General features: G+C 42.4%; 1 protein-coding gene across 3 annotated transcripts in view; it reads left to right on the forward strand.

The window, feature by feature from the left end:
* The first annotated feature begins 3,046 nt into the window (after positions 1-3,046).
* The window catches only part of zfpm2a (zinc finger protein, FOG family member 2a), a 121,886-nt gene continuing 103,316 nt past the window's right edge, over positions 3,047-21,616 (forward strand). The window contains exons 1-2 of one of the 3 annotated variants that reach the window (XM_082552339.1): positions 3,047-3,279; positions 4,005-4,143. In XM_082552339.1, coding sequence (XP_082408465.1) covers positions 3,247-3,279; positions 4,005-4,143 — 172 coding nt within the window. In that variant the 5' untranslated portion in view covers positions 3,047-3,246. Of the gene's footprint in view, positions 3,424-4,004; positions 4,144-21,616 lie in introns of all 3 variants that reach the window. The other 2 variants (XM_082552338.1, XM_082552340.1) reach the window with 2 other exon arrangements.

Here is a 21,616-nt window from a genome sequence, read left to right on the forward strand (position 1 = left end):
TGAACTGCAAACCAGATGCACAATACTGTCTAGACAGTTATTATATGCACCGGCTAACATTTAAACATCACTTCAGTGTGTATCGCTGTGATAAACAAGAAGCTTTAGAGAATCCCGCTGCTTTGAAAAGAGGACAAAGCGATGAGATGAGCTTTTGCTAACCCAGCCACACACTGCTAAACAATCAAAGTTCGTTTTGACTTTTATTCATCACATGCTTTGACAAATCCACTAAAATGATGGAATACATGATGAAAAGGTCATAGTTACTAAAGAAGTGTCCAAAAGAACTGGAAATGAGGCAGTATCACAGTACGTCCACATGCACTTTCACCTGCAGCTCATGCTGTGCTTCACTACTGCACTCACACTGTAGTGAAAGTGCAACAGAAAACAGCTGTTAGATTTATACTGTGATACTGGCAGATTAAAGTTTTCTAGAGGGTAGATGTCAGCGTTGCAGAGCTGCATGCCAGGTCATTTTAAGGAAAAAGGAAAGCAAGGAAAAGCTGTTCTGGAATATTGTGCAAAAACAATATGAAAACTGCCTTCATTTGGTCCTGAACAGCTCATTCTTCTCCCTGCCGCCTCTCTTATAAAGCATATCTATAAATCAAGGACATAAACAGTTATTATGTACATGCCAAACCAACCCTCCATCCCACATCATTCTAAAACCGCACACACATACACATACACAGAGCTCACTTCCTCGCGAGACAAACCAATCCCCAACAGCCAGAGGGTGACACCGCAGCAAACTCATAACACCGATGTCCAAGTTGAGCTGCTGAGGCTCGCTCTTTAAGGAGCAGGTTCCTATCCGCACGATGGCTGTCACTCCCACTGCCACCGGACATGTGTGATCCCATAAAGAAATCAACCTAGTAATTTGTCATGCCAGACTCCCTGTGATATTACTCAGTTACTAGAGCAGCTCACTTAAACAGTATAAGACTGCAGCTGTTATTGAGGCAATAACTCCATTGAAGGCCGTCATAAAATTAACACAATACGCAGATAACATTGATTTTATGATTATTTATTAAACAACTTCAAGCACCTCGTCATGTTACTGAACTCTGATATCACCTAAAACTTAACTGCTGTTTTGTAGCTGTGTTATGATGCAGTCACATGCGTTTAGGGAGTGTATGAAAATTAAAAGGGGTGGGAGGTTCAGTAAGGGGTCACCTTTATGCATTTTTGGACGTTTGCTTTTGCAGGAAGGTGGTCACACTTGTTTTTTGAGTGGGGTAGCCCTGAACTTACTCATGTCAGAGTTTCTTCATTTGAAGATTAGAAACCTACTTTACTTATGGTGATCCTTTATGGTGACAAGATAGTTGTATTTTTGTAATTAACCATATATATATCACTATTCAACTTCTCACTTTTTAAAGGCTTTGAAGTGTGATTTTTTTCTTTTCTTTTTTTGGGAAACAGCAGCATGCTTGTAGATACACATTTACTTGGGTTTAAAATAAAATGCCAGGGATGGCTTGTGACAGTTCTGCCAATAACTTCCAATAACACTCACTGCTAACCTAACATGTTTTTAATTGTTACCTAAAAACAATTTTTTAAGCTTGCAGGTACTAGACATGCTAAAATGTAATTATTCTTTTTCCTTTTTTTTTTAATGAACATGATGAAACCACCAGAAAGCCCACCTCCACTGCCCCTGACACTGAATGGCATCCCCCAAATGTGACTTGGCAGTTTTAATCAAATGATTTAGCACATTAAATCAACCTTTCCCCCCGTAATCTGATTATGTGAGTGCACTGCACTGCATCTCCACAGCCTACAGTATACCTTAACCTATTAATATGACCAACCTTGTGTCAGTGATTTCCCTTGCGATGGAAACAGTATCATGTTAATTATCACAACCATCTGGTCTGAGCAGCGAGGAAAAAAAAAAAAGCTTTCTCTTCCTCTCGCAGATTTGTACCTGTCAATCAAAGTCTGCTTCAAACAAGCCACTGGGGCTCAGAAACAGCACAGAAGAACCAAGCTCCAGTCTCAGAGGATTTAGGAGTAGCGTTAAATTAATCTTCAGCTGGCAATTTGACTCTCCTGTCTCACTGTGTTGTTGCACTTACCACAAATCACTATTGATTTTGGTGCTGGGTTCCTAATATGGCCTGTAAACGCTATTTATGGATGTTTAACATGGTAATTTTACAGAGTGTGTGTGTGTGAGAGAGAGTGTGTGTGTGGATGGGGGGCGACTGCTTCATTTTTAATCTTGTAAAAGGTTTCAGTGGGATTTTACTTGTGAGTTTATTGTGTGTCTTTAAACGTGTTTGACATAAAAAATAATGGCTGCTTGTTTATCTGTTTAACACTCGGTCTTTGTTTTGAAAAGATGAGAATTTTAAGAGAGACTATCGGAGTGCGTACAGTGTTACAAAGCTGGGATAAAGATCCCTGTTTGTGACTAGCACTGTACCGTGACATCACTGCGTTTGGATCATGACCAACGCCACATATAAGGAAGACAGAAAGAAGGGGGGTAAATTAAAGAAAAGAAAAAAAACTTTAGCCACCAAAGGAGGAAGAGACAAATCACAGAGGCTCGTGAGACAGATGCTCTTCTCAAGGTGAACCACCGCTGACCCGTCTGCCACATAAATTATTCTGTAGTTTCAGACTCCATTCCAAAGTTGTGGAATTGGGTTACAAGATAATTTCACAGGCCACTTGCTTGTCTTCCTTGGCAGTCCAACTGGCTAATTGAAGAGAGTGATTTCCAGTTTGGGCAACTATTCAGAACATGGCAGTCAAAATCGGAATGATTTCAAGGCTCTTCCCTTTTCTGTCTGTCTCGCTCTTTTTAAATATTCAGAATATATATATATATATATATATATATATATATTTTTTTTTTTCTTCTTCTCTCAAACAGGTAGAGTAATTGTAGGCATGAGAAGCCGCTCACATTCTGACTGACAGTTTATCAACTGTTTATTTATCAGTGGGGGAGCTCTGTTCCAGAGTCCATTTGAATATATTTACAATAAAAAAAAGAAAAGAAAAAAAATAATTGAAAAAAGTTGCTTATATTTTTTTAAGTAATTCACCACGAGCACTTCATATGTTGTTTAGCAATTTTGATAACAAATATAAGTGTGTTTAAAAACCCAAACAAACAAAAACTGCACTGTATGTAACTTCTTTAAACTCTTGGCCAAAAGGTCAACATATTAAGGTCAGAGCATCCAAGTGCATCATGGGAGAATGAGCGGCCAAACTGAGTCGGAGTTAATCCTGGTGTGTTTCAGGCTCATTATTAAATTATAAATGCATGGCTCTCCCCTAAAAATAATCTTTAGAGTGTCAGTCTTTAAGATGACCAAAAGAAATGTAAAAAAAAAAAAAGGATAAAGGGCACTTAAATAAAGCTCGTGTAAAGCGGTAAGTAACAGAAATGTCCTCCTTCAGATAAAGCGGTAAAAATTGTGTTTGTCTGAATCAAATGATTAGTGTTTTGCTTATATTTGAACCTGTAAAGCCACACTGTGGAGGGGACCGGAGCCCCGCTTGTCTCCATCTCTGATTTTTATTTACCCCCTTAAAAAACCAAAACAAAAAGCAGGGCGCTAATTAACGGTGACGCTAATTAATAAGGGGAAGTTAAAGTAATTGTGGATCAAGTGAAGTTCACGAAGCCGCGGCTACGGTACCCGGGGAGGAACAAACCTTATCTTCAAACAAAAGCGCGAACACGCTTTCACCTCCCCAGTCAGTCCGTGCGGATCGCGGCGAAGCGCAGCCTCATCACGGAGAACGGTGCTGAGAAAGAGAGAGAGAGAGAGAGGGGGGAGCGAGAGAGAGAGAGAGGGAGGGTGTGTGTGTGTGAGAGAGAGAAAGCCAGAGAGACGAGAAAGATAAAGGAAAGACAGACGGAACGATAGACTTGTGCGTAAAAAGTACTGGTGCCCCCCTTCTGCTTCTTCTTCTTCTTCTTCTTTTTTTTCTTTCTAAATTTCCATCAGACAAAAAGAAAAAAAATCCAAACCGGCTGCTTGGATGAACCAAAACCTATCGATCTGTCAGCACTACACCTGGATTCACTGACCAGCCGCACAGCAGGCATGTCCCGAAGGAAGCAGAGCAACCCCAGGCAGATCAAACGTAAGTTTCTTTTTATTTCCTTCCCTCTCTCCGGTGTGCTGCAGCCGCCACGGCGCGTCTCCGGGCTTATTAGACTTCGCAGAATATCGCTGTGATAGTGACCACACTGGAGCTGATTCAGCAGCGCTCAACTATCGACACCCATGTGTTGCCTTGTCACGGTCCATACGCTCCGGTCTCCCTCCGCTGTGTGTGTGTGTTTTTTTTATTGTTAGTTTTTTTCAGAGGAGATGATTTCCAATCCCAAACCAACGGTTTGCTTCTCGCCGAAAAGTTTCAGCGCTTGCAAAGCAAAGTTGTAGAAAAATTGAGTTAACTGCTTGATGTTATTGCATCCCGTTATTCAGCCCCCTACTCAAGAAATGTGTGTGCATCACTTTGGCTAAATGTTGAGACTCTCCTAAGCTTTAGTAATTCAAAATTATAGGCCAGAAAGAATGAAGGTGCACCACCAGACTGGTGTAAAAGGCCAAAATGCTTTTGAATTGCATTACTAATATATATATATATATTTATAACAAAGTTTACTTCATATTCATATACATTCTTCATATTTAAAAAAAAAAAAAGTGCACTTGTCACACACATTTATTTGCAGGTGTGTGTAAATAAATTGTCAGACTTAGATATCAGCCAGCAGTATTGATAAGTGTGCATTGTGGCAGTGCTGCAAAAGAGCAACTTTCTGTTTTAACTAAACAGAACTGTTTTCTTTGCTCTGAGGAAAGTGTGCAGCGCGCTTTACACACATTTCAGCTTTTGATGAAATTGTGTACAGCTTTTATTTGTGTTTGCATTTACCTGAGGGGATTTTAATAGCGCTGTGGAACTTCATGGCCTGCATGAATTTTGAAAAGTGTGTCGTATTTACAATGTGTAATTTTAGCTATTTAAGATATTTTTAATTAAGAGTTTTCTGTCATATATTTTCTGAATTTCTTAGATGATTTTAAAGCGCCTAAAATCATCCATTTATACACACACACACACACACACACACACACATAGGCGGGTACATGGACTTAAACACATGTTCACCTGTGAAATACAGTAGTGTGTGTGTGTGTGTGTGTGTGTTCAATTTCTCCAGTGTATGCTGCTGTTGAAATGGCAGCAGACTACATGCTGTAGTTTGTAACATGGAAGTAGGATACTGTTTTGTCGACGGTTAGACTATAAGAAACAATGGTTGTGTGCCCATATGTAAGTGTGTGTGTTTGTGTGTGTGTGTGAAAGACAGAGAAGACAGAGCTCATATGCATGAATTCATGAGGGCATGTGCCTGTTGGTATACACGAGCGTTTTCTGACATTTGTACAACACAGATTCAGCAACAGAAGAGATTTTGTGTCGTCTTGTTTTCTGTTGACCTTTTAAATATTTTTGGGTTAAATGCAAAAATAAATTAAAACATATATTAAAAAAATAGACAAAGGGATCTGGGATTTATAAGCAACTCTAATTCTGGATTGTTCATTTAATTCCTGAACACTTACGTCACATCAGTTAATGAAAAATTGACCAGTTTAACGTGTTAAATATTTCAGTTTGTACTTTAAAGTGTGTTCTTTTAATTGTTTTGACGTATGGACCTAGTTTCTCCTCTTTAATGTTCAGAATACATCAGCTTCGCTATATCATTAACTTTCCATGGAAAATAAGCATTTTGCAGTGACATCATTTACATTTTCAAACTGTCTTCAACATCGCAGTGGTGGTGGTTGTGTTTTTGTCGGCATGCGCCACAAAATAAAAAATTAACATAAAAAAATTAACCAGAACCATTTCAAATCAACAAAGAGGCACGACAGCGTGTGACGTGACTGGCCCACTCAGTTTTTGGACCAATCCCATCGTGGCATCCGAATGTTTTTTTGTTGTCGAGCGAAGGAAGCCCAAACGCCAAGTGTGTTCCGCTTTCGTCACTGTGACCTGGCCTTTTTTTTTCTTTTCTTTTTTTTGGGCGAATTAGTATGTCATGTGTAAGATCTTGTTAATATGGAGCCAGAGTGCAGGCGTATAATCAAGCTTTTGGTTTGAAAGCAGAAAAGGTCACGAGGAGCATAGATCCTCTCTCCCACCGCGGGAACTCTGGGAAAAAAAAAAAAAAAGGCCGAGGAGGCACTGCACGGAAAGTCAGCACAGACAGTCATTCTAAAGGACAAAAAGGTTGTTGGGCGCAGTACCCCCCCTCCACACACACACACACACACACACACACACACACACACACACACACACACACACCACCTACCCACCCACCCCCTTCCTGCATACATTGGACTGTTATCTAAAATTGTGATTTATGCAGTATTTTAATATTTTGCTTATTCTTTCCCCTTGGGTGCTCTCTGAGCGGTGATAAAAAGGCGATGCTGAAAGAGCACCATTAATTTGCTCCGATGACTGGGGAGATAAGGCCAGATAATGGGAAAGATAAGCAGAGAAGATATACCATCAGAAACCCGATTATTACCATTAAAATTCCAGCCCAGCAATCTGCAGCTGGCTGATAATTCCTTCTCCGTTTCCACCACTTTGGATGATAAGGCAAAAAATAGTCACTCAGTGCTCCTTGATTAGGCTGCCTGGATATCCCGATAATACAGTGATAAATTATGTATTTTCTCCTCTTGTTTTTTTTTCTCTGAAATGTTACATCTGATTTATATATATATATATTCCTCTTTCTGTATCCCCCTCCCCTTGTTGGCTTTCCAAGAAAGAGGGAAAAAAAGGCCTCTATACTTTTATTGTAATAATAGTTTGATAGAAAGAGGAGATAGTGGTGAAGGTGTTTTGTGTGGGAGCACATATCAATGTTATCAGCTCATCTCCTGGGGCCAGCTGCTAGCTGCTGTTGTTTTTAGCCTTATCACCCCGTGCCAATATGCCAATAAATTGCCCGGATTGTTAGTCGTTCCGAGGCGGGTCAGGAGAATATGACAGGAATGATGAAAATATCGCTGATGCTCTGCGGATTGCGATTAGCTGCTGTAATATGATGTGTGAATTCCACCAAGCTTCTTCCTCTGTCCTCTCTTCTCCCTCCCTCCTTTTCCCTCTATGTCTTCCTCCTCCTCCTCTCCAACATCCCCCAACCCTCACCCCCCCCCCCCCCCCCCCCCCCGCCCCCCACCCTCAGCTCTCCCCGGCTGCCGCTGGTGTCCATACCTCTATTCGTAGTGAGAGGAGAAACATTTTGATGCTTAATAGGAAGGAAAGATATGAAGAGGCTGAATTGAAACCAGGCCCCCTCAGAGTAATTTTTCTGTAAAATTGCCCCCCAAAGTTTCACGGCGTTAAAGAGGAATCTGGATGATGTAGGGAGCGTGCCTCCAACCACTGTTTATGGGAACATATTGAAGCACCCTCTGAGGCCACGCGTGGACATCTAATGTCAAATGTGCTTATTAAACTGACTTAGTGTTCTCCCTTTTTACTGCTGTCTTCCTCTGTATGGACCGTCTGAGAATTCATGTTGCCTTCCCTCTGTGCTCTTTTGCTCAGCACACGACCAGAATGAAGCACCGTACTGTAGTGATTACTGTAAGCTTGTATAGCACCTGAGTGGCAAGTGCACAAGTCCCCAGAGCTTACCACTATGTTATACTGTCATGATGCTTAATCTACTCATGCGATAGTAATCTTACACCCATAAAGCTGCACTCTGCAATAATGGTTGTAATATATTTTTCTTTTTTCCTCTTTTGTTTTTCTTTTTACCCATAATTCCTCATGGATAAAGTTGGAATAGGGATTAGTGATGCAGTGCTACATATTGCTCTCCTGGCCTATTTTCTTCCATGCATTGTCTTACTGATATAGCGTATTTGTCATTTTTCTGAGCTGTGAGACTAAACATATTTCATTTACCCGCTTGTGTGCAATTTGGTTGCAATTGTTCCTGACCTTTAACTTACTGCAAATCCAACACACTGTGCACAGAGCTTTTTGGAGTACTCTTAACATAACGCCTGCTTTTCTCAGCTAGTCGGCTTGAAACTGAACCACAGGTTCTCTGCTAGAGCTAGCAGTCTGCTTTTTATCACAGAAAGCATTTTTTCCCATCTCTGCTCTACAGTTAATCTCTCCAACTCCTTAGCATAAGGCCACTTTATGTAACGTCAGCATGCTGTTTATCATATCAGGTGACATTTCTATCTTTGAGGGGCATTTATCAGAGGCAGATTACACTAGTAAGGGATAAGGGGAGTGTTTACTGAATTGTCTGCCAACATCCTGTATCTGGATTTATGCGTATGTGTGTATGTTTGCTTGTGTATACATCGGTGCATGTACAGTATGCTTGACGAGCATGTGGTTACGCGCTCTAGCAGAAGGATTGGAGCTGTTAGCTTGATGTATTTGGGTTGCTTTTTTTTCTGTCTCTCTCGCACTAGTACAGACTCCTCATCCATATTTCCCACAACTGAGCTCAGCTTTGCTTTCTTGTATATGGAAAGCTGTGGAAGTTGTAGTATACGCTGCATTTTCACCCTTGGCCCGCAAATGCTGGCAGCTCTAGCAGTCAGATGTTTTGGGGGTGTAAAAATCAAAAAATGTTTGCATGCCAGCCTCCCTGTATATTTAAGGGTCTCCCTTTCATTGGGTGACAATCACGGCGTGTCTCTCGTGTTTCTCTTGTTGATTTCTGTCAGAAGAAGAATGGTTGTTGAATGCCAACTTTCCCTCAAACATCTGTTCCCTGCCAATAACAGCTTGCGCCGTTGCCTCGTCTTAGCTGAAGGATCCCCAATTGCCTCCTCACTTTTGACACAAAACAACAATGCAGATGAATGTCATCTCCTTTTAATGCTTTTTTTTCTCTCTCCCCGCACTCATTGTCTCTAAAGTAAAATTGCTTCTTGTAGCTCGAGAAAGTCTTTGTGCTCACAGCACTGCTGTTGCTGCTTATGCTACGGCTACAGGGAGAGGAACGCGTAGCAGCTTCCTTTATGTTGAAAGCATTGCCCTGTGATGTGTCGGATGAGCCGGGGTTGGCAGCCGATGGACTGCCGGTGCCTAATCCTGCCGTCTCTGTGGCTGTAGCCCGCGGTGCCTGGACAGCAGTGTGAAATGTGGGCAGGGTTGCTGCGAAGGTGGAGGTCACTTCCTCACACAGTTTCCTCTTTATCTTCCTCTTTCCTGAATTCCACTGCTATTATTCCAATAAGCGCTGGTTCAAACTGTCACCATTGTGTTTTTATCCAGGCACACTGACGGTCCCTGATGTGAGCGAGACGTTAATTTTAGAAATGTCCAAATCGGAACCACGTTGCACTAACGCTCCTGCCGTTCTTGGATTTCCTTTTTTTCTTTTAACTTCACATTTCACTCCTTAACCGTGTTGCTCTCCGGTTATTTAGATTTTATATCAATGATGCCCACTGAGCCCTCGGGTAACAATTGACTTTCAGCCTGCTTTAAGTTAATAGCCTTGTCTCTACCTTGTAGGGATCAATATTGGTATTAATTAATCACCATTATCAAGAGCAGGATCTAGTTCCATTTGTTGTTACATCAGCAAAATATCAATAGAGAAAGTGGACTCCCTGATCGTCATGGCAACTTCATCTCTTAGGTCAAAGAGAGTTTATCTTATCTTGCTGCTGAGAGTGGCAAACTGCTCAGGAATCTAGTTTAGACTCAAAGATCATCGATTTAAGCTTCTTCGTTTTTTTCCCTTTTCACCGCCGCCTTTTTGTTTCAGGAGAGAGGGTGGTGAAAAAACCCAACAACAACAAGAGAAAGGCAGCATTCTAATCACAACAGAGATGTAAGATTTAAATATTGATGTCCAAAGGCCATTACAGCAAAGAGGGCCTCTGGTCTCGCTGTTGTTCAAGTACGTCCTTTTAAGACCCAGACAAAGCTTTGATTATCAGAGGTGTCACCGTGGAGTATGTCTGTATAGCTGACAGTGTGGGACTGCAGCGGAGATCAGTTTCCTGCAGCCACGACCGCAGAATGCTAACAGATCTCACTCCACATCCTGGTGTTTCTACAGGCCTCAGCATACAGTGTGTTTTGGGGAAATTGCTGTATGTGAGGCTCATTATATTGCAATAATGTAAAGCTGTATTAGTGAAGCGGTGTTGATGACTGATTTAGTCTTAAGAGCATTTGTTCAGATAAAATATGAACGTTCTCAAAATATTCTCAAATGTGAATAGTTTCAGACTTTCTCTGTCATGTGAATAATTTTTGATTTTAGATTGTTGGTGCAGCCAAAACAGGACTTATGAGGATGTAAATGTGTACTTTTTGTGACTGCCATTTTCGTCTGTTTCCACTGGAAAGACTGAGATTTACAAGTTATGTAGATTAGGCCATAACCAGTAGAGGAAGAAGTATTATAATCTTTGAAGAAGCAATATTTTCAGGAATTGTTCTACATGGTTGTTCCATACTTTATGTTTTACTCATGGATCCTTGTGTAAGAATGTGTTTACTATCTGTCGGACGGGGAGGGTGGAACTTTCTTTTCCTTTTTTTAAGCATGTGATGCTTTAATGTTGCCTACATTATAGGACACATTGTAACATGTGTTTTGGATGTAATGTGGATAGTAACGAGTAACCGAGTCAGCTTGAGCTTGTCTGAGGGTCTTACCTGAAATCTGCAATATTTTATCTTGGTTCATATTTTTCCAGTAAGGACCTTAACATTATTTTCAACCTGCAGTGAAGTACGAGCCTGGTTAGACATTTGCAGTGTACATACAGACTGCGGAGACTTGAGTGGCCTTGTTTGTATAGGAAGTTAGGTCTGGCTTGAGCTATTTAGGTAGCGACAGCTTGGGTGCTTGGATGTACCTCATCATGCTGCAAAATGCTCCTCAGGGTTGGAGCAGAGAGCAGGGACACTGTCTGCTTCTTGCTTTTTTTTTTTTTTCTTCCTCTTTTTTTGCCTCCAGGACACAATTGCCTCATTTAACATTCTCCATTTGGCCCCAGCCAAGAGGGGAAATAGCCAGGGTGAGTAAGAGAGGCCACCACACATCATGAATTCTTCTTTCATTTAACTTGCACGGTCCCTTTTCACCTTGGAGATGCACATGGATCAGGAATGAAGATACTGCTCAATTAAGGGGATTTCCGAGGTTGCTTCTGAGGTATCGCAGTTATTTTTGCGCCGTGCCGAGGTTTTGATGTACCATTGATATGGATATTGGGTTCGTCACATTCATGTGATGCTTTGACATCTCCAGAGCTGGAAGAGAAGCAACTCTGCCACAGCAGCAGGAACTTGCCTTCTTGCCACATGCGAGAAATAAAGTCCAAGGGTGGAAACCTGTCAGTCTTCAATTCCGGGCACATAAATAACTTTTATGTGTCTATTAAGATTCTTTTTGTTTGTTTTAATTTAATTAGCTACAGCGAATCAAAACATTTTCATGGAATATGTCAAAATTGATAGCTGGGTTTTTGACTGAATCTTGGATGAGGGAAGGGAAAGAGAGTGCGCTTGGAAATGTGACTCACTCTTTTTTTGCAGCAGGCATTGTCACAGCATGTCGTCAGCAATATACAGTAAAATTATTAGCCAAAGCTGTGAGTTTGACTTGCCATTATGTAACAAAAAAATTCTTTCAGGAAATAAAACATAAATGAATGGTGATTTAATTAAAACAAAAAGGGGGTAAAAAGAATTAAACAAAGAGAAAAGAGAGCGCATAATGAAAGGGGATGATTTGGTGAACACCATTTCCAGAGAAGGATAGTAGCTGGCACACCAGAAAGTGACACCCTAATAGCTGTTCAGTCTAAATCTCTAGCTTGGCAGGAATTACCGGGGATGTGTTGGGAAAAGAAGCAAAGGAGGGGGGTTAGTGCGATGCAGAACTTTGCATCGGGTTGAAATGCACCAGGCTGTATAGTTAAGGGATAGGTGGCAACAGGGGATTAAGTAACAAGCTTTTCAGTTCAATTTGTACATCAGCATTTTCCCCCAGACGGACGGCACAAGACGCGCAGCATCTTAAGGGTTCGGTGGAAAATCGCTAATGACAAAGCTTTGTAAATAGATAAACAATTTGTGTCAAATATGCTGAAAATATAAAGCAAACTTCAAAACATGTTAATACTTTAAAGAGGCTGTGTTTTGATTTGCACCATCGCAAAGCTGGTTAAAGCTGTTGACAGCGCAGCTTACACATCATGTGATCAGAGGGCCGCATCTGCCGGCGTGTGATTAGCGGGGAGCGCCGCAGCAGAAGCGGGCAGGACGGGGCGATACGCTGCGGCTGGAGCAGGTTGATGACGATCGATCGCGTTTTACTGTAAAATCAGTTTTAAGAGCGAGGCCGCGCGACACCGGCCAGTGACGGAAGGGACGCCACGCCGCAAAATGCGCGTCTCTTATTATCTCCAAAGCGGGCTTTGTGAAAGTGACAGAGTAAACACCCAGAGAGAAATGCAGCTGCTATTATTTCACAATCAGCCAATTTTCTTTTTCTGTGTATTTCAGAGAGCGCTTATCTAGTAATTACTAAAAACTGTTGACACTGAGCAAGTGCTGTAGCCAACTCAAATGCCTTTTTTGTCTTATGATATCAGATTGGATTTTTATCTCGGGTTCACACAATCACGCATCCCTGAAAACCAAAGATAACTGCCTCAAACTCCTTATTTCCAGCATGAGTGTCGAATTAAGAGGCTCATTTTGAAAAGCTACAATCATTACATCCTGTGTTCATTTCTGTGGCGATAATATTTTTTTTTTCCCTCCTTGCTTCTGGGATGTGTCTGTGAATCTCCGAGACATACATTTGACCATAATCAAGTTTTTTTTAAGCTTCAGAAACAGGATAACAACTGGGTCAGATGATAAGCTCCAGCAAAACAGGGAAGGGGAAAAAAAATCCTCCTGTGATAGACGAGGAGAAAATCTGATTGATTGATGTCTGCTGGCTTTGCCACCATCACAAGCCAGTTGACAGTTAGTTTTGGGATCAGATGATTTCACTCTTAAGATTGGGGTTGAGGGGAAGCTAGGCAAATATGAAGGACACAAAGGTCAATGGCTTCTCTCCTCCTCTCTGTATCTATCTCTCCCTTGCAATAGCTTGCTTTGACAAACTGTAATATGTTGCTAAGCTTTGTGGCAGCAGGACACATGGTCGTAGTTTGTACAGTAATATCCTATTGCCAGTAATCTCACAAGGAATGATTGAAAGTGCTGGAGGAATCTGGTACTAGCAGAGACCCGTTGACATCATCAACTGCTGTGGACTGGCACATGTCTCCTGACTTGTTTGAACTGAATTTTTCCATGGGATTGAATAAGTTAAACAACAGCTTTGACTCGAAGTGAATCTGTTATTGTAAGCGGGATCTGATAAGGTGGCACCATATTACCAGTTTGTATAGCAAAGAGGCCAAAAATGGAATCGCCGGCGAGTGTTCTTCTTTGTGGTTTCGGGGGGAAAAAAGGCGAACATGGAACGGTGACAAAGGATGATTGGATGCATATTGTAAATAAACACCCAAGTCTTTCACTACCCCCCTCCCAAACCAACCCCCTACCCCAACCTCATTCTCAGACACTCTCTAAAGATGTTCCATCCAATATTTCATCCACTCTTGCTGTTTAGATCACATATCACTCGGGTTGCTCTGGAGTTGACCCCTTTGCGGCAAAAGAACAGTAACACTTGGATCAGATTTAACCAAGACAAACCCAGAATAGGCCGTAATATCGCCAGTGTTTGTCATCTTCTTCCTTTTAGCCATTGTTACCGAGCTGAAATTTAATAAGGCGGGAGTTGGGAGCCCTCGGTGATGTCTGTGATATTTAATAGGAGGCCTCAGTTCCTGCGAGGGCCCTTCTCTAATAGTCATAACAGACATGTCCATAAGCTTTGTGTGGGTCTGCTTTCAAGATCAAGGTCTCACTTGTAATGAAGTGGCTATGCAAATGCAAGTCAAATTCTACTATTGAGAATCACTTGTTTTAATCAAGTTTTCACTGAAAGAAACGCGGGGCCCATTCAGAGCCACTAACCAAACAATAAAAAAAGGATAATCCGAAGACAATTCCCATCCAAATGGAACCGGACATCATTTAGGGGAAGAGACAACAACTCTTTGTTTGTTTGAAGTGGTTGATATGACAACCTTCTTGTCAAAGACTCAGGGTGAATAAAAGGGATTTGTAATTACCATAATTATCTCTTATATGTTTTCACCTAATGATGTCCATTAAATGGCTGAGGCTTCATTTAGAGGCTGCCTTGCTGTAGGTTGGCATAGACTCATAATACAGCATGTTACATTTCACAGCGCACAAGTAATGAACTTCTTTCATCGCAGATGTTTATCATGCAGTGCTTCTGGGGCGAAAAGCCAATATACTTCAGCTTTTTGTTACAGTTGGATTATAACAATTCTCATAGTTCCCACTTATCTTTCAAATTTTCTCTACATGTGATATCAACCCAATTGGCTTCATGTCTAAACAGGATGGCTCTCTAATCTAGACCGCTGTTCGTTTCATGTAAAACATCTCATTTTGTGGCTTAGGCTGGTGGCTGTCTTATCGTTACATAATTCGCTGCCCTCTCCGTGATTCTTCTTTGTGGCAATTTATTTAAATTCCCCCATGTTTATATATTTCCTGTCTCTTTTCATTCCGAATGATTGCCTTTCATAAGCTCAAAGGCTCATCTTCAAGACATTTGGTAACTTTACAGATATGAATTCACAGTAGGGATAAAGAAGGGGTGGGATGGGGGGCTATTTTGATGGAGAGCAGAAGAAGAGGGAGGAGTGTTAGTGCATGTCCGTCTCTGTCTCGAGGCCTGAATCCAGAGGTTGAACTAACTCTGATCTGCAGTACAGATATAGCGCTCTTAACCGTGCACACCTCAGCAGGTACAGTGTTTGAGAGACCATGGCGGAATACGTGTGTGCTGTTCTGCTCCGGCACTAAGGCCCCTCAGTCCTGCATGTGGCTCCGCTCCTGTGGTTGCTTTGGTCTTTGTCTGCCACCTATCAGCATATCAGCAGTGTCTCTGAAGCCCAGTTGTATAATGCACCATTTATGGCTTTGTGGAGGGAGATGGCGGTCGGGCGGCGGAATAGCTCCAGGCCTTCCCTTCAGTGAGTGGATTAACGGCGGCCTGCTTTAGCGCACTCTACCGCGGTGTGAAATCGGCCCCGCTTCGCCGCCGAGACTCTCTCTCTCTCTCACTCTCTCTTTTCTCCCTCTCTGTTTCCTCACCTCCATGCAAAGCCTCTCCCAGCCATCTGTGAAATGTGGAAACTCTGTGTCTAAGTTGAGTTCAGATCCCATCCCCTCCGTCAAGCTGAGGCCAGGAAGCAAATGGGCAGGCAGTCGGCGGAGGGGGTTTTGCGGGTGGGCGGGTGGGTTTGGTGGGGATGAGTAGGAGGAGGAGGCTGGTGGTGGTGGTGCTGGGGGGGATCAGCTCACTGATGTCGTGCCGCGTGTGCAGGAACCCTGCCTGTTCTCCGCAGGCGAGTTGGAGGAGGGTCCAGGCCTGGGTGCCGGCCGAGAGATCTCTGGTTCCTGCTTGCAGGTCCAAATCCCCCCTCTGTGTGTGTCTGTGTGGAGGCGAGGTGGTGGCACAGCTCCCCTGAGCCCCTGCCCAGTCCTTTGAAGATAAGATGGTGATACAGAGTCCCTTTCGGTACGTCGCTAACCGATGGTCTTTGTGCGACACACATGCCTCTCTCCGTTGGAGCCTGCAGCTAAAACACCTATGGTCTTTACTGAAACGAATTGGCCGCACGGCCTGGGGTCAAATTAGATTATGAATGGCTGACAGAATCCTAGATCATATGTTTAGGATATTCCATTTTTTTTCACCATTTTCATGCTGATAAGGTACAGTTCTGCTGTGGCTGATATTGTATTTCTATTTGATTTCCCTCCACTGAGAAGAATCACTTTCAGAATTGTCCCCATACTCTCTGCCGCTGACTTAATTTTTATTTTTTTTTTTCAGTTTTCCATGGCAACTAGTTGTCATCTTAACTCTGCTGATTTCTCTGCTATCTGGTGCTGTATTGCTCTTGATCATGACAGTTTTTTAAACATGCTTCTCCTCTGCATTTATAACCACATTTTGTGGCACTCACAGGCCAATTCTCCCACTTCTGGCTCTCAGCACCAGCTTTTCACAAGAGCGCCCATCATAATCAGGCTTTTGAATTATGAACTCAATATTCCCTTTACTCATTTTTTTCCTCTATCCTGTGACTTTGGGGTTCAGATCTGTGCATAATGTCTTATGATTGCATGGCATTATGGTGGTTTTGGAAAGCCGAGCGGAGGTCCAGCCACGCATCATCTTTCCATAGACAATGTGGATCTCTGTGTTTCTCTGAGCTCATCAGGGATGGGGCGTTGATTGCTTTTTGATACCCCTCCAATGTGGATGAGGTCCTGCATACATCAGCTAATTAGAATGTACTTACAGTGTGTGTGCTTTTTGTGTGACAGACCCCCACAATTGTCATCAGATCCTCAGCCCAAGTGCTCTAACCACACTCGATGAAGCCTTTATCAAATTCAAAAGAAAAGCTATACAGTGCAGAGCTGGGGCTTGGCCATGTGGGGGTGAGGGTTGTGTGCGCACGCGTGTGTGTCTGTGTCTGTGGGTTTTCATGTCAGAGAAAAACAAAACACTAAAAATGAAAAGAGACTGCACAATGACAGGAGTTATTGCAGTAAATTCGACTTTAAAAGCCTCTTTATATACAGCAAGTACAAGGAAAATCTAATGACAGCTGCTGTATGTAAGCTATAAAAAGATGAGTATGTAAGAGAAGAAACCTTCCTCCTACTGTTCCAGCCCAAGTCGAACATACTGGAGTTAACTTCATCTCACTGTAGTTATTGATGGCCGCTTTGCTAGAAGCCCTAAATGGATGGCACAGCAGTAGGAGGGAAGTTGCAGCAGCTAATTAGGCTTCACAAATTAGTGAGTGGTATCATTCTGTGCACCTTGATGATATTAGAGTTTTTACAGGGAAAGTTTTGCCGTCGCCTCACTGGCTTTTTGGGCTGCAGGGTTTTTTTTTGGAAGACTGTATTAGTCAGGCGCCAACAACACCTAGTTTACCCCCTCTCTCTGCCTCACACACTCACAGACTCTCCAGCTAGTCTCACCAAATGCTTTAGCCCATGCTATGATCTGAAGGTGCTGGGGCGTCGCTATATATTTCATAAAGGCATTCTATTACACCCCCATGGCTCGTGGGGAATGGTACACTGTGGTCTAGTCCCCAGGCAGCTGAGAATAAAGTGTAGGACGTGGCACTGGAACAGAAATCTAACTGCTGTTTCTTCAGGTAATCTTGACTTGGATCTTAATTCCAATAAAGTGTTATTTTTTTTCACAGCATAAGCCAGATCCAAGCAAGAACACTCCACTCGGTATTTCTTGCAGTTACACTTTATTGAATATCATTTCAGATAAGAGGTGTAATCCTTTGGGGCGAAGTGATGTATATTGACCAGCTCAATGATAGCGATACAGTGCATGTCTCTGATGTGAAAGTGGTAAATAACGATTTGTGTCATCGGCTCAATCATATGTGGAGGAATATTGAAAACTCTCCTTATTTTTGTCAGTTTCCAACTTTGCCTGAATATTTCAAGGAATGTAGAAAGCTATGGTGGGTAGGTGCTGCACTGGTGCAGAGATTTGCTCACATGTTGTCTGCTGACAAGGTGGAAGAAGAATTCACATTTTACACAAATCCATTATAAAGGTAGTTTTCAGAAACTTTTCTGTTCAGTTCAATTTAACTCAATTTTATATATATAGCACAAAATCATAACATCAGTTGCTTCATATTGTAATGTAAAGCCCCTATAGTAATACAGAGAAAACCCCAGCATATAGACAGCCCCTTATGAGGAAGCACTTGGTGACAGTGGGAAGGAAAAACTCCGTTTTAACAAGAATAAACATCCCACAGAACCAGACTCAGGGAGGGATGGCTGTCTGACAAGACCAGAAAACATCACTTCATCAGAACTGCCTGTGTGTATTTTGACTTTACAGCATAAACAAACTGGATTCAGCTATAAGTTGATTATCCTCTTTTCCCCCTCCTATTAGGCCCTACATTGTTTACACACCGGTGGTGAAACAGCTTTAGACAACATAACTGCAGAAACCTTCCTTGTCAAATGTAAATGGGTCTAATTTTGCAGATTTTTTTTTTAGACATCCTTAGAAAGTAACTTCAAAATATGTTTAATTTCACAATGGAGGAAGATACAGTGTTTACAGTCTTGCATTAAAATGCAATCAGGAATAATAAAGCTGCTATTAGAAGTCAAACTCGAACAGAAAGTGGGGATTTTAAAAATCATTACACTGTGGTCTTATATCACCCTGAGCAGTACCACGTGAGCTGGACGTTGTGGTCATCAGCACAAACATATTGGGATGGCACAGTTTCTTTAACAGTGTGTCGCTGTGCTTATCAAGTAACTGGAGGTTTAAGTGTGATGCTATAGAGAGGAAGGCTGGCATGCTAATAATAGCCACTGCAGTCTGAGTAAAGGTTAGCTGTGTTCCACCACAGGAGATGTTTGCTTTGGTACAAATTTTCAGAATTTTTATTTAATCATGTAACTGGTTAAATTTAGTCATTTCAATGCAAAGAAGTGACTTTATTTGTGTTTGTAGAGAGCTGCTGTTACAATAATTATTAGCTTTGGCTGCCAGCCGCCAACATCAGGAGAAGCCCATTGTCTTGCTGCGAAGTGTGCTGGAGTTCAAGCAGTGAGCCAGGTCACTCGGGTCAATACCACACTGCTACAGTCTCACCTCTCAGAGTGACTGGGTTTCTTCCATCAGCAGAAAGCAGCCCTCGTTGCTCCCACACGGTTCATTTCATCAGGGTCTCTTTTATCTTGACTGCCCAGGCCCGTGACCCCTGAGCACTGATAGTCCAATAACAGTGCAAGAGAGCATCACCGGGGCATTGTGGAGACTCAAACAGAACTTAACTGGGTTAAGTTTTCTCTCCCATTAAATTTAGTGTGTGTTGTGTTTGCATGTGCGTGTGTGCGTGCTGGTGCATTGATTTGCTGACCTGCATGTGTCTCTTGAACTGTCTGAGAAAAGTTCAGTTTGAAAACTTCAAACAGAGTTTACTGGAAGGGAACATGAATGGTGACAGATTTAGCATGAAATATGTATCATGAATGAAATGCAAATTTATATTTGAAGCTTTTTAAGGAAAAAAAACAACATATAGAATATGCCAAAAGCTGCGGTGGAGCTAACACATCTAATTCTAAAACAGAAGAAAGAAAGGGCCGGCCGTTAACGCTCAGAACTGTTCAATTTCATGAGCCCGCAGAGAGGGCCGTGTTTACTTTTCTTCGCACAGAAGAAGAGAAATGAATGCTCTGGGTTGCCTGTAAAGACAAACATGAAAGGAATCACCAAGAGTTCTTTAGGCCCTTTCTCTTGTGTTGTGTGTAATGCAACTTCTTTACTGCCTAGGTAGTCTCTGCCATCTGACTGCCATTTGAAGTCAGCAGAAAGTCGACAATATTTGCTTTTCAGCAATTCTCGCCCACTGTGTCTCTCTGTTGCTTTTGAAAGTGTGACCAGTATGGAGTCTCTATCAGTTCACTTCTTGGAAGAAATGGCTCAAATTGGGCGTTTGGTTCGCTGGTGGATTGATGATGAGGTCCTTGCATATGAAGGGCTCATTGTTGTGCTGGGGGAGAATGTGATGGACAGCTACAGGTGATGGTGGCGGAGCAGGGGGAGGAGGAGGAGGAGGAGGAGACGGGCAGTAAAAGGGGGGGAGGGAGTTGGATGGTGCAGGGAAGCCAGACTGGCCTATTAGGGAGTGGCAGATAGCCTCAGCTCAGACCTGCTGGGGTGTGATCTCACCAAAGAAACCAGAACGGGCCAATCTCTGTCATAACTCTCAACCACCAAAGAAAAGAAAGTTAGAGAGACTGAGCAGAGGGTTTGACAGATAGAGAAAAGAGGAAAGTCCAGACAGCGCCAGGAATGCAAACACGTTTGTGTTAAGAAGTCTTCCCCCCCTTGTCTTTTTTTTTACCCTGGGCACAGCATCCATCCATGCATCCACTGTCTTCTGCTTATCCAGTTCAGGGTCCTCCTTTTTCCAATTTGATGAAGGAGGAAGAACATGTAACAAATAAAACATCTGACCAATCGTTTATTGACAGCTGTTAATAGTCAATCACTATGGAAGCACCAGCATCTGGTGCTCAATCTATGCTTCTTCTCCTGTGCTTCCCCTTAATCAAGCTCCCTCTATGCTCTGCCATTAAGCCGCAGAATTTAGAGGAGCAGTTCATTTCCAGTACACTGTACATACTGTTTTCCTGCTTGAGAAATTACATCCTTTGTGGATTTGAAGCACAGAGTGCTATTTCTAATGGCATTATCCAGCGGTTGCGTGTATGAAAGCCGCTCCTTCTCTCCAGTGGAGGTGCGTGTGGGTGGGTTAGAGGGGGGAGCCTGCGAGGCTGCTGAGACCCCCGGCGTTATCAGCACCAGATGCAGGTTGACTTCAGACTTTCAATGGAAGGTAAAGAGAGAGAGGAGGGAAATTAATGAGAGCCATAAAACTAGCAGGATAAATAATTAGCCAACTGGTCCTGAGATCCATCCCTTCATTTGCAGCTGCAAATAAATACCCACATGCAAAGTTTTGTGTGTGTGTGAGAACTAGCCTGATGCTGTTAGCTGTGGTTATATGCATGTTTGCTTTTTTTAAGATCCAGATGTTGTCGATTTTTCTGCGTCCTCCCACCTTCATTTTTCACATGTGTCTGAGTGACGGGGTTCCTTCTGCCTTGCCATTGATAATTGGCTTGGACCAGTGGCTCCTCTAAATGTGTGAGGCACAGACAAACAAGCAAAAAAAAAAGGTCTATTCAGCTGTCATAGCATACTTCATAAATCATCTGGATGAGAGAGTGTCATATTCGTGTCCACTTTTTTCTTGGGCTAATCAGAAGGACATAATGTTGCTTGTTTACTCAGGTCTGATGTTGCCTAGTTGAGCTTCTAAAAAAAATGAAGGAAGAGAGTGGGGTGTGAAACACTTTGCTTTGTGCAGATACTCAAAGCACATTTATGTCTAACAAGTGATGTCATCTGACTGAACTGATTGCTCCTTTGCTGTGTCCTCGTCAGGATCAAAGCTCATTTTTGCTGCATTAGAGGACACTTTGTGCCAGTGTGCTGTGTGCCGATCAGCGGTGTTTACATGCAGTTCACTCCCCGAGGATTTCGTATTATTGTTGTCACACTGTATGGAGCGCAGCCACTCGCATTGTTCTAATACACCAGCGGTAGATTTGAAAAGAGCTGAGCAATCACTGAAAGACTTACATTATCCTGCGGTCTTTGATCGCTTTTCCGTTTGTCTGTGCTAAGTAATCTTCCCCTCTAATCTCTTTCACAGATATAAATAAACAAGTAATGCTCTAA

This window comes from Aulonocara stuartgranti (genome assembly GCF_965226115.1).
Source record: "Aulonocara stuartgranti genome assembly, chromosome: 11".
In the NCBI taxonomy this organism is placed as follows: domain Eukaryota; kingdom Metazoa; phylum Chordata; class Actinopteri; order Cichliformes; family Cichlidae; genus Aulonocara; species Aulonocara stuartgranti.